The following is a 12,603-nucleotide window of genomic DNA, read 5'->3' on the forward strand; positions in this document are numbered from 1 at the left end:
ACCCCTTTCCTATGTCTTGTCTGCTTAGCGCTGCGTCTTCCCAATTGGCGTCTTGTGAATTATTGTTATCCCCTTTCTCATTAACTCACTAGCAAACACTATGCTAGTCACATTCATATATTCGAGTCCTATGCCGTGTACTGGTTGCCTGGCTATGCTAAGTCGTCTCTTCAAGGTGCAATATCTTCCACATTTAACATATCTAAACTGATGTCTCATGGCGTGTATCTCTCTTAGTATATTTCTTAAAACAAATATGATCGCATTCATCTAATCCACCTAGTCTGCCTTGACGTTCTTCTTCTGTGCTTTCCCAGCAGTCCATCCCTTTGATTCCCAGAATTTGACACTGTCTTCCATCTTTTTGTATGCCCAAGTAAATGAGGGGTCTGGTGGCACATTAGCAAACGCTAGAAATCAACAAGTCAACTGCGGAATCTACTTACACAAGAACTGCCGGAGGTCATGCCTATTATCATCGGGAGAGTACTGTTCCGCATGATAACTAGGGGTAATTACGGTCATCTTATGGCGGTTAATGGCATAATTGTAGAAGAAATGACGGGTTTTCTCATATATCTCGCGAGGGCTGTACTCATTACCCCACACATGGAGCAATCTTTCGTACATGGACCAAGGTCCTAGCTTCGCAACCTTACGCAGGTAGCCGAAAGTGGACAACTCAGCGTACGTTACGCCCATGTCCGCTTCGTCTGACTGGACGTACGTGGATGTTATCGGTTCCAGCTCGGCGGTTGGAGTGGCGTTCAGGAATTCGTGAAGAATAGGTATTTCAAACGAATCCCGAGACCAGGCGATGAATTTCTTCAGGTCGACTTTGCTGATGGAGCCAATTGGGTTCAACTAGTTTTAAATCTTACTGTTAGCATCTAGTCTCTTCTATGAAGGAGAGTGCCAGGAAAGGGGCTGAGACATACATCTGCGCTACTGGCATCGTATTTCGTCAAATAGCCACGCAAACTGTGCATATCGGTTAGAATTGAACAAATTAGAAAAGGAATTAAGCTTTATATACCATTCTGCGGACAGTTAGCGAAATCCAGTATGTGTAGGAGATATCACTTACCATCTACATTTGATGATGCCAGAACGAGCAGTCCACCTCCACCTGGCCGCTGTCGGACTGTAGGAAGCAACGATGCAAACAGGTACGAAAGCACCATTCTTAGGCGGGCTTGGACGTTCTGTAGCGCTTGGTTCTCTGCCCGACTACCACCATGAACCTTGAACTTAGGCTGGAAGTTGGTAACCATCGTGAACAAATTCGTCAAGGAAGTTATAACTGTATCAAAATTAAAGTCGATATGATAGGATCCAATGTCGGTTGAGAGCCTCTTTGCCCGGTCCCTTGTCTCCTTGCTGGAATTTTGGGTGCCCATATAGCTAGTGTGGAAGATGCGACTGAAAGTGAATTAGCATCCTTGATTAGAGGTTAGAAAGTTGGAAAGATCAGTCTTACTTGCACACTTCTTGACTCGTAGTAGGAAGCCAGGTGGAATCCGCTGGTTCAGCGCATAGCCTGCGGACATCTTTGATCACCTGCTCATTTCCTTCTGACACTGCCTTGATGACTTCCCTGCACATCGAGTGTACAATAATGGCAGTAGCACAGCTGTCAATACCACCACTCAGCGGAAGGAAGAACCCAGCGGCACCACTCCTTCGGAGATAATCCCAAAGCCAACAAGCTGGACCGAGTGCGACTTCTTCTTCAGGGGCGTGGTATCGGGGCGCAATAGTCTCAGATGGGGCAAGGCCGGGCTCAGCCTCTTCGTTTTGACGAGAAAGTCTCATATCGAGGTCAAGACGAACGAATGGTGTTTGTTTGCTGGCTTGCATACCACGACTAGCACTAGAACGATACGTCCGGACCTATCCCAGGTTAGATTTTCGCTGCAGGAACCAGAATTTATGGAAACCAGACCTCTTCTATATCAACGGTAGCTGTAACAACCTCGACATCGTTCAAGGAAAATTGAGAGCCCTGGGCCACGATATTGCCATTGACGACAATCATTGCACAGCCATCATAATACAGCCGGTCACCATCGCAGCCTTGCTGGTTTGCATATAGATAAATGCCTCCACTCTAAAAAGCCGTCAGCCTGCGAGTTAATGCTATCTTTGCAGGCAACTTCACCAGTTTCGTAGCTTGTGTAACCAAGTTGATACGGGTGTCAAGCTTCCTTAACTCGTGATGACTTCCTGAAGAATTGGAGATGATCTCCACGCCTATCGAAGAGGTCAGCGATCTCTACCAGAACAGGGCTGCAGGGTGCAATGATGACCATACCGGCAAGACCGTAAGGGATATGAGGCCTATATAGAATTAGCACGGTAGCCACAATCATGTAGTCAAAGTGAGTACCCATTAGGAGTGAATAGCTCTTCGCAGGTCTCTAGACCTAGACAAGTATCTCTTGTACTGATGACTGCATCTCCGAAAGGAACCTTATACTGGCCTGTTATTTTACCAACGATTGATTCAAGATAATAATCTTCAATCTCTTGAGGGCGCTGCCAAGGGGTAAAGTACCGCATCTCTCTATAGTTCCCATCTGATTGGGCCACAAACATTAGCGAAGGATAGCTCAAGATAGACACAAGAATAAGACGAAGTGTTGGGATAAAAAAGGCATAGACAAACCATTGGCAAGCCACATCTTTGGGCGAATCAGAATGATCTTGCGGTTGTAAAAGATAACGCTTAAGAATATTAGCGAGGCCGGTTTACTGACTTGAAAACCACCCACCGGCAATTGTATCGCACATTCCTATGCCGAACAGGCATACCTACGTCCACCACAATGTCTTGACAGTCAGCGTGGTCAATGATACGTGCCAACATTTCCCACGAATGGAGGAACGTATCGCCCTCGAGGAATCCATCAAGAACACCATATCCTAGAAAAGCGTATCAATGCAGCGAACTTTGTAGTCATAGCCAATGCTCAAGTTACCGGTGATCTCGAGTTCAGGTCCGACGCGTAGAGTAGCTCCGGCTTTCTTAGCCTGACGGATACTCTCAATAATCCGTTCGCAGTTGCCTTCAAAATCAAGGGCCCATTGATTAAGGGAACTGGTAGGGAATACAAATCAGCGCGACCTTACAAGTTAGATGGCGCATGTAACTGCTCGAAAGTAGTACCTACCATGTTGCAAGAGTGACAAGGTGGCCCATGTTGGATGAACGGGGACAGTTCCAATTAGTGGCCAATCTTCAATCTCTAGATCCTGAAACTGGATCTTGCTATCAAATTATTTAAAGAAGCGCACACAAGAACCCTGTCATTCCAGCTTTCCCGGCGATAAGAATTGAATTGGAGATGGCCGACAATGACGCCTGTCACGTGTGTGGGGAGCTTCCCCTCGTACCCCGCTGTGGTTTTGGTATTACCAGAACATTCATAGTAACGGCCCCTGAGATGCATGCAGTGATGGTATCCGGGATACGTCATTTGCTGCCGTGTTATGCATGTTGATCCTCGGATAAGTTGTAAGAAGCAGCTGATTAATCATTCGTTATCAGGGCGTCTACACTTGCGCTTGCGATTTCTACTCTGCTTCCCCCCTCTTTTTCTACATTCTATAGTGTTTCTAGTATAGATTTTTCACCCCAATTTACTCACTGGCCTGAGTCATACCTAAATCTCATTATGAGCAATCAACCTCAGATTCCCACTCCTGCCCATACGCAAGCTGAGTCAATGCTGTCTCGACAGTTTGGGAAAGAAACCGTAAACTACTTCTCCAGTAGGCTCCCCCGGTTTTGATTGAACGGTCTTTTACGATACTGATATTACTAGGCTCGCCTTTAAATCGGCTCTCGTTTCTACGGACCGAGCATGCGTTTCTTTCAGCAGCTATCAGACATCCTTCCACCCGCTTTGTACTTCTGAAGGATCTTGCACCCCTTACAAAGTCTCCGTCAGAATTATATTATGCTCACTATAATGAAATTCAAAAGCTTGTTCCCGAGACGATTTATGATAAGACAGAGGAGGAGACAATCAAGGAATATGACTCACGGAAGACCACCGCGCAGCTAATCTTCCTCGGACTAGACGAGAGCCGTAAACAAGATGGGCTCGCTTGGAAGATTTATACCGGCACTCCTTTCTTTGCTCTCGATGTAACCCCTAAGGGGGATGACGAGCAACAGACCAATTCCAAAGCTGTGATTAGTGCCATGGAGGAAAAGGGATTGAGCTTCTTCCAGTCGAGAGTGGTCATGACCTTTTCGGCTGACGAAGGTAAGCTTTGCTGAGATCTAGAGAGCAAACTTTGTTTACTGACCGCATCCCAGCTGCCATTTACGCCCAAGCCCGCGCTCTCATGGATTGGAATAACCGTAATAGCTTCTGTGGCACCTGCGGTAACCCCACGCTCTCTGTAAATTCTGGTACCAAGCGTGCTTGTCCACCTACAGACGTTGCCCGTGTCGCAGAGGGGAAGCCGGCCGAACGGCCAGCCTGCAACACGCGCACTACCCTTTCTAACCTGTCCTTTCCACGTACCGATCCAACAATCATTGTGGCCGTTCTTTCAACCGACGCCAAGCGGGTCCTGCTTGGTCGCTCAAAACGCTATCCGCCCAACTGGTATTCAACCCTTGCCGGGTTCATCGAACCAGCAGAGTCGGTTGAGGACGCTGTCCGGAGGGAGGTGTGGGAAGAAGCGGGCGTTACTCTTTCCCGTGTCATTATTCACTCATCCCAGCCTTGGCCCTACCCAGCAAATCTCATGATTGGAGCAATCGCACAAGTTAGCGATCCTGCCCATGAAACGATCAATCTAAGCCATGACCCTGAGCTGGAAGATGCGAAATGGTTTGGCGTCGAGGAAGTCGAGGAGGCTTTGAGAATAGGCGTAAGTGCGCTGGGTGATAAGGCTGGTCCGGAGTACAAAGAGGGAGGGTTGAGACTTCCGCCGCCAACTGCTATCGCGAATCAATTGATCAGAGCAGCTGTCAACATGGATCTCTTGGCAGGAGACAAGACTTCAAAAATGTAGGCGTCAAGTTCTTGAAGTTTGTGCATCCTGTCTGTTTACCTTTGCCATCTCTGTACCCAAGTTTTGAATATCATAGACTACAGCATAGAGTGACTTACTTTGAATGTGATGATTGGGCGAGTACCATCTTCTTGTGCCGTTAAAAGGCCGTAGACAAAAATTGTGTCGTTCATTTCTCAGTCCAAGCAAAACCTAGACCGGTAAACTCATCATGAAGGTTTATATACAAAAATTTAAAAGTAAGACTCAACAACCGGTTGAGCGTGAAAAGATGGATCCAATACGATACACAAGTCTTCCTCACAAATTGGCATAGACGGTTCCGTCTCGCAGTTCATGTATACTCTCTTTTCCAGACGGCGAGCCAACCTCAGTGTATCTCCTTCCATCCCTTAACTCATGGATGGTTATTCTCCGATGAGACCTTTTGCCCCGCCGTGAACCCCGGCTCGAGAAAGATGATTCACCGCGCATGTCGCGCGGTGTCGAGTCGATGCTCCCTGAATCGCTAAGTGCAGCGCTGCTAGTGGGTGTCCCTTCTCTACTTTCCCTGTTAATAGAGGCTTGTAGTTGATTATCTGCCACCATGGCCATGCCAGCTTCTTGGTACCATTGGCGCAGATCAGTGGCACAGGCCTGCTCTTCGCTCCCGTATTCAACTGGAGGATCATGAGCCAGTGCTTTATCATCCAAGCCCTTGAGAACAGCCCAAGCACTAGTATCAACGCTGGCAAGTATTATCGAGCGGCTGAATCTCTTGACTCTGAAGTTGCGTAACAAGACAACGTTCCCCTCTTCCACTAAGGGAAGTGCTGCTTTGGAAGGCCGGGAAATTTGGGCATAGAGCGTGGTTCCAGCCATAGATTGATCAGTAAGTTGAAGGGTTAGGATAAAATCCTTCTTTCCTGATGCAGCCCGAAACACGGGCTGGACTTCCGACACAACGGAGATGGTATCTACCAATGCATTATAGTGGTCGACAAGCGTTGCTAACGGAGCAAAATAGGAAAGCCTGCTGTGCAGGCCGGGATAATGGCGGTCTACTCCAATGAGATGGACCTCATCTGGATCTCCAACGTATTCATCATCTGAATAAAGGTCATCTTCTTGGCCATGGTCTCCACTGAAAGATGCTGGTGTTCCCACATCCCCATTCCCGGAAAAGTCTTCGAGTTCATCCTGTCCCTCCTGCGGGGTAGAGACGAGACGTGCTTCGTTTTCAACATCTTCCGCGAGATTGAGATGTCGTTCCGCTGGCGCAGATGTTGTAGTTTGAATGGCAGGTGGCATTTGGCCTTGGACTTGCGCAGTCATACTTCCCTGTGTATGTTCAGATGTGGGAAGTATCTCAATTGTAGTGAAATCCGTAGAAGGTGGACCAGGTTCTACCAGTTGAGTATCCATTGGTACCAAATGCTGTAATTGCGGAGGCCTCTCCGAAACTGCCTCATGGGAATCGTGCAATGCTTGTGAAAATGAAGTACCGTCAAGAAACGAGCTTTGGGCAGTATTTTGGGCCGCCTCAGATATCTTTGCGAAAACCCCAGTCCTAGGCTCAGCATGAACAGAATCTGAATGAGGCCCTTCTTTCGCCTCTTTCTTTACTTGTTCTTTACCAAGCCCAGTGTTTTGCAACTCCGGATCGATCACTGTTTCCAGCTCGTGTGAAGCATTTCTCGAGTCGTGATGAGGTTCTTGAACGAATGACATGATAAATGAGTGATGATCAAGATTCCCCGAGTCGGAAGCTTGAGATGGTGTCTTGATCGTATGTTCCTCTTGATGATGCTGAGGCGATGGTTGCTCATGAGCATCGGGGCTCGCACCCCCAATATCCGTGGGCTGTGATACTGACACCTGCCCCCTTTTGAGCTCAGGTTCTTCAATTGCTTTGTTTTCCGCTTGGTATTCCTCATCCACCTTCTCGTCCCTCGTCCTTCCGCTGTCAGATACCTCGTATATAGCATGCCCTGCTCCTTGCTGTTCACCATTCGCTTGCTCACACTCATCCACCACCATCTCTTCATTCTTATCCATCAGCTGCTCACTTTCCGAATTTCCGTCGGACCAATCTTCGCCCTCTTCATCCTCTGAGCTTTCTGAGTTGTCCGAACTTCTGGACCTTAGGCAACCCTCTTCGGAAGCAGATGCTTCAGGTTCGGATGACTCGATCTCTTGTGTGCTGGCTTCTTGTCTTGATGAGGACATTGGGTAAGCCCGAGAAGCAGTCGCAACTTCATCTTCACTGTCACTGTCTAGTACGATGACCTCCGGATGTATTTTCTTGGTGGCAGGCGGCTGGGTGGGCGTATCAACGCTCATTTGATCTGATATGATCTCAGATTCAGCACCATCGTCGTATTCATCCTCGTACACATCCTCGGCTTCTTCTTCTTCTTCTTCTTCTTCCTCCTCCTCCTCCTCCTCCTCCTCCTCCTCCTCTTCTAACTCTTCTTCGTACCATCCCTCTTCATCATCCCATTCACCTTCCAAGCCGTCCCTTTCTATTTCCTTGTTGTCTGCATATTCTTCCCTGTCTGTCTTTCTAATCTCTTGAGCTTGTTCCCCCTCCGATTCTTCTTCCTCTCCAAGCTCTTCTTCAGATTCATCTTCACTTCCTTCCCTTTCCCATTCATTCACTCCTGCATGAACAGCTTCCGTTTGATCCCCACGATCCATTTCTGGTGGGTTGGTCTCGCTTTTAGTAGCCAAGCCATGATAGCTCCTTAATGTCTCCAGTGTCTCTGTATCCTCCTCTCCGCTTCCAGTAGGACCATATTCAACCATCCTGGATACACCGCTTACCTGAGTATCCCCAGAAACAAGACTTCTATTGATACGTTTTATTTGTTGGCCATCATCTTCAAGCTTGTCCTCATTGACCACTTCTTCCCCCTGATGCGTTTCTTCTTTGTCTTTTTCGGATTCAGCTTCTACTTGAGCGTCAATGAAGTTCTCGTCGACCTCAACCTCTTTTCCTTCTCTCTTTGGGCTTCTCAATTGATCAGTGTCTCCTAGATGTCCATCAAGTCTCCCCGTATCCTTCTTAGATATGCGTGGGGTAAATTGGTCGACTTTGACAGGTTCAGCTGCTACTTTTGAGTCCTCGTCTGGTGATAGCTCTTCTGACCCAGTATTGGCCATCGTATGTGGCTGGCTTGTAGCTTTAAGGGTAATCTTTGTAGCATTTGACTCTGCTCCGAATTCGGAAATATCAATTGCGCGATCCTCTGTTTCTGAAGTAATGAGTGTCCCTTTACACTTCGCTCTCTGCGAAGTATCCGGCTGCGCACCAGGTATTTCATTCTCTGAATCTGTCACCTCTTGAGATAATGTTGTGGGTATCTGGCTGGTATGAGAATGCGGCGTGGCTGTGACTGGTGTAAAATAGCCCTGTGGACTGTTTGACATAGTAACGAGCGGCGAAGGAATAGGGAGTCCGGGAGAGGGAATAGGGTGTAGACGAGGAGTTTCTATCGGAAGATGGGCCGAGTAATTTAGAACACCCCTCTTGCGCGAGAACCCGGCTATTCCAGAAACACCAGGTGGAGGAAGCCTTATCCCGTCTGCAGCCTGAGCGATATGTCGTTCCGGACTTGTCGTAGAAGATGCCGGCGAAACGTCTTCCATGGCAACATCAGCCTCTAAGACTGGAACAGTAAGAGATACCCCCTCCGAGTCTGTTTCAGGGTTTGTCATTTTAGTCGCATCCGATGGCCTCTCCTCTTTTTCGGCAGCGTCCTCGGGGCTATGCTCTGATTCGCTTTCCCAATCTTCATCGAAAATATGTGTCCAGTCCGGAACTTCGCCCCTTTCACCCGGGCTTTCGGGTTCATCGATTACTCGCCACTCGTTGCTGCGCATACTGAACCTAGGGCGTTTTCTTCCTTTCCCGGGAACAAACCCATCCTCCTCGGCGAATGGGTCCAATGCTGAATCAGCTAGGCCCCCCAAAGATGTGCGCGATCGCCCTAGAAAAGCCGGAGACTGCCATGAGCTCAACCCATCAATCGAGAAGTTTTGATCAGAGCGATCGTAGCCCTTGGAAATGGGGGTAGCCGGTGGCGCATTTGTAGTATCATTGTTTGGTGAGGGGGTAGGAGGGTCGACTTTCACAGTTGACAAATGATTCGATGACCGCCAAATCTGTACGCTTTGTCAGTGAGATCCTCACATTTTCTTGAGGACTTCCACTCGCAGTACCTCGAGAAACACACGATCATCGAAATGTATATCCCATGCCACGCTTTTTCCAGGGGCTCCAGGTGCTGTCACATTATCCGACAATCTCGCTCCATCCAGACTTAAATAAACTATATCGCCGATTCCAATTTGAGATTTAGCCACACTTTCTGCGATATGCCCGTGGAAAACTGTCTTTACTTGTCCATTTGAGTGACGCAAGCGAAAGTCGGGCTCTGCTAACAAGAGGCTGAGGGATTTTGTCGATGATGAATAGGGCCACAAAAGAGTAACGGATGCATGGATCGAGCTCTTGGAGAAGCGCTCAAGCGTTGGGGAAAGCTGCGCGATAGGGATGCGATTCGCATGTAAGGGTTCAGAGGTCGGAAATTGCTCGTTAGCATCCATCACTGCAGCTGCTAATGGATTTACACCTTTGGTATAGCATCACTGATGGCTACTGCATTGCCCCGAAACCCCTGCTATGTAACCTGACGGAGTATTATTCACAATAAAGATAGAAGTGGCTTTGTTTAGCGATAGCTTGTGTTCAAAAGGCGGCGAGAGCAAAAGTACGGGTGACCTCACCTGACAAACAATCTAGAGCTTGCGGAACAGCGTTGGTCAGTATCGGAGCTGTAAAATTACGTATGGCGTCCCCGGCCTCGGGAATCAGAAGAAGGAAACTTGTGTATTTCATGTAACCGCATAAACATGGTTACATAGCGTAATACGTTAACGGAGCTTCTTCTCAAGTAAGTCGATAAAGTTTATAATCAATTAAGAAGAAAAGAAAACAAATTTATCTCTTTTAATTCCAAACCCTGGTTTATCCCAAGGTTTGCGATGTTATCCGAGCCCCATGCTAGACAGTAACCTAAAGTGGTATCTAGTACGGAGTACGGAGTACTAGGAGTAGATCACGACATTGCCCGGCGGGGTGATTTAATTTCATAACAAATAACCAATTGTCTGATCATCAACCAAGCTACTTCGAGGAACTGGAAACCTGACGCCAAATTTTCTTGCTGTTCCTTGACGCCCGGCATGACAATCTCAAAGCAAATCCGCCGGGTAGCTGTTATCGGTGCAGGGCCATCGGGCCTCTCAGCTGTGAAGTATGAAGCAAATCTGTAGTACCACGCTCATCTTGAAATTGTCTCACTCACGATTCATCAGGTATCTTCTTGCAGAGAAATACTTCACCAAGATTGATGTTTTCGAAAAGAGAAGTTCTGCAGGTGGGGTGTGGAATTACACCCCACCGGCTCTCAAACAGAGCACATCAACGCTTGTACCGCAACTTGACCCGAATGAACCTGGCGATGAACCGATATGGCATCACACAGGAGGAACCGAGGGGCCGCTAGAGCCAGCTTTTATATCCCCAATCTATAGTACGTTGGATACCAACATTCCAAAGGAGTTAATGGCCTATGGGGACAAGCCATTTCCCCCCGATGTCCAAGTGTTGCCGAAGTACTCTACAGTGAAGAAGTATTTGGACGAATATGCAGAAGATGTGAAAAATTATATTCGTCTTGATACCCAAGTTGTGAGTGTCAAATCTAGTGGCTATAGAGCAAATGCTTGGGCTGTAACAACGAAGAATTTGCGAACTGGGGTCGACACGACCGATACATATGATGCCGTGGTTGTGGCTAGTGGACATTATGATGTCCCATACACTCCAGATATACCGGGCATTAAGATCTGGAATGAGGCTTACCCGGGCATTATCTCCCATTCCAAGTTGTATGACTCGCCCGAGCCTTTCCGCGGGAAGAAGGTGATCGTTGTGGGAAGTTCTGCATCAGGAGTCGATATTGGCAATCAAATAAACAGATTGAGCAAGGGCAAAGTGATCGCGTCACAGCGAACAGAGTCATATCTGATGCCGTCCAACGCCACAGACAAGGATTACGTCCCAGAAATTGTGGAATTCTTACCACCAACCGAATACAATAGGGCGGTTCGCTTCACTAACGGTAGAATTGAGGATGATGTCGATGCAATCGTGTTTTGCACTGGCTACTTGTACTCTTTCCCCTTTCTATCGTCATTGGACCCTCCTGTTATTACGGATGGACGGAGGGTGTTGAACACCTACCAACATCTGTTCTATATCCACAACCCCACACTCGTTTTTCCTGTTCTCCCCCAGAGGGTAATACCTTTTCCCGTGTCTGAGAACCAGGCTGCTGTTTTCGCTCGTGTCTGGTCTGGACGACTTACTCTCCCAGATGCAGCCGAAATGAAGGCTTGGGAGGATGGCACTGTCATTAAAAGGGGGGGTGGAACGGCATTTCACCTTCTGCATTTCCCATTGGACGCAGACTACATGAATCTACTATACGAATGGGCAGGCAGGGCTGAACCGCGCCAAGGGTTGACCGACAACGGAAATGGTAAACAGGGCAACCACTGGGGGGAGAGGGAGAGATGGATGCGACAGTTGTTTCCTGAGATTAGGAGAACGTTCGTTGGAAAGGGTGAGGAGCGGTACAAATTCAAAAGCATCGAGCAGCTGGGCTATGATTTTGAGAAATTTAGAAAAGAGCAGGCACATCTCTGATTGAAGTATATGTAGATACTAAATTAGCTACTAGATTATTAGATACTAGATATTACACATAGAATCTGGGGACATTCAGCTGGTCCGCTGCTGCTCTGACATACCAGGGCCGTTATTTGAACTGTGGCTGTGGAGGCAGGCGCATACCCCTTATACTAGTTCTGGTCGTGTTTCTTGAGCTATTTCTGTCGCCGCAGCCGCTGGTGGCGCCAAACTTTTCCCGCAAATCCAAGAAGTTCTTCGTCAGGACAATGTCGCCTTCTGAGCCTCCATTAGGTGAGTGACCAATAAACATATCCAAGTTGAGGCGGATTTCATCTGTTGGCGTCTCCGCCTCTGTGGATGGTTCCTTCAAAACCATAACTGTACGTATGATGGTGTCGAACAGCCGGGCTATACTCCAATAGCCAACCCATAACGGGGTCGCGCACCTGGTGCAAAAAACCTGTTTCGTTGTAAGTGGACATAATCCCATATACGACCTTATTGTCCTGCATATACCCCGCTACCTGGCCAACAACGTGGGCATAGTTGCTCCAGGTGGACGAGAAATCGAGACTGATGCGGTTTGGAAGGCACTGTGTGGCACACTGCGACTTCCGATGGGATAAGCATTGTAGACACTGGTTGTAATCGGCTTTTCGATCACATTATCATTATTGCAGTTGCCTAGTGACATCGTTATGACAGTCGTGACAGTAGTTCCAGGAGTCTCCAGCCATCCCCGAGCGTCAGTAGCCAGCCGTCGTGCGGATTCTGAAATCCCGACTTCAAGCACAAACTTGATGTCGCCAATGGCATCAGGTCCCCAG

At 48.0% G+C, this 12,603-nt stretch overlaps 4 protein-coding genes across 4 annotated transcripts; 2 read left to right on the forward strand and 2 right to left on the reverse strand.

Moving 5' to 3' along the window:
- Nucleotides 1-279: 279 nt before the first annotated feature.
- ANOM_002045 (glutamine-dependent NAD(+) synthetase) lies at nucleotides 280-3,202 on the reverse strand (the record flags this gene model as incomplete). Its single annotated transcript, XM_015547302.1, has 12 exons — nucleotides 280-389; nucleotides 447-864; nucleotides 939-981; nucleotides 1,084-1,422; nucleotides 1,481-1,893; nucleotides 1,946-2,110; nucleotides 2,162-2,253; nucleotides 2,315-2,340; nucleotides 2,390-2,727; nucleotides 2,819-2,925; nucleotides 2,982-3,100; nucleotides 3,174-3,202. 12 exons carry the CDS (start codon nucleotides 3,200-3,202, stop codon nucleotides 280-282), a joined length of 2,199 nt encoding a protein of 732 aa, XP_015411173.1.
- Nucleotides 3,203-3,677: 475 nt separating this feature from the next.
- On the forward strand, nucleotides 3,678-5,034 carry ANOM_002046 (NAD(+) diphosphatase; the record flags this gene model as incomplete). The annotated part of the gene is made up of 3 exons (XM_015547303.1): nucleotides 3,678-3,774; nucleotides 3,828-4,274; nucleotides 4,328-5,034. The coding sequence occupies 3 exons, from the start codon at nucleotides 3,678-3,680 to the stop codon at nucleotides 5,032-5,034; spliced, it is 1,251 nt and encodes a 416-aa protein (XP_015411175.1).
- A 300-nt stretch (nucleotides 5,035-5,334) lies between these two features.
- Nucleotides 5,335-9,624, reverse strand: ANOM_002047 (uncharacterized protein; the record flags this gene model as incomplete). The annotated part of the gene is made up of 2 exons (XM_015547304.1): nucleotides 5,335-9,180; nucleotides 9,238-9,624. 2 exons carry the CDS (start codon nucleotides 9,622-9,624, stop codon nucleotides 5,335-5,337), a joined length of 4,233 nt encoding a protein of 1,410 aa, XP_015411124.1.
- Nucleotides 9,625-10,263: 639 nt separating this feature from the next.
- On the forward strand, nucleotides 10,264-11,791 carry ANOM_002048 (putative flavin dependent monooxygenase; the record flags this gene model as incomplete). Its single annotated transcript, XM_015547305.1, has 2 exons — nucleotides 10,264-10,334; nucleotides 10,396-11,791. 2 exons carry the CDS (start codon nucleotides 10,264-10,266, stop codon nucleotides 11,789-11,791), a joined length of 1,467 nt encoding a protein of 488 aa, XP_015411168.1.
- Between the last annotated feature and the right edge of the window lie 812 nt (nucleotides 11,792-12,603).

Source organism: Aspergillus nomiae, assembly GCF_001204775.2.
Source record: "Aspergillus nomiae NRRL 13137 chromosome Unknown contig00017, whole genome shotgun sequence".
NCBI lineage: Eukaryota > Fungi > Ascomycota > Eurotiomycetes > Eurotiales > Aspergillaceae > Aspergillus > Aspergillus nomiae.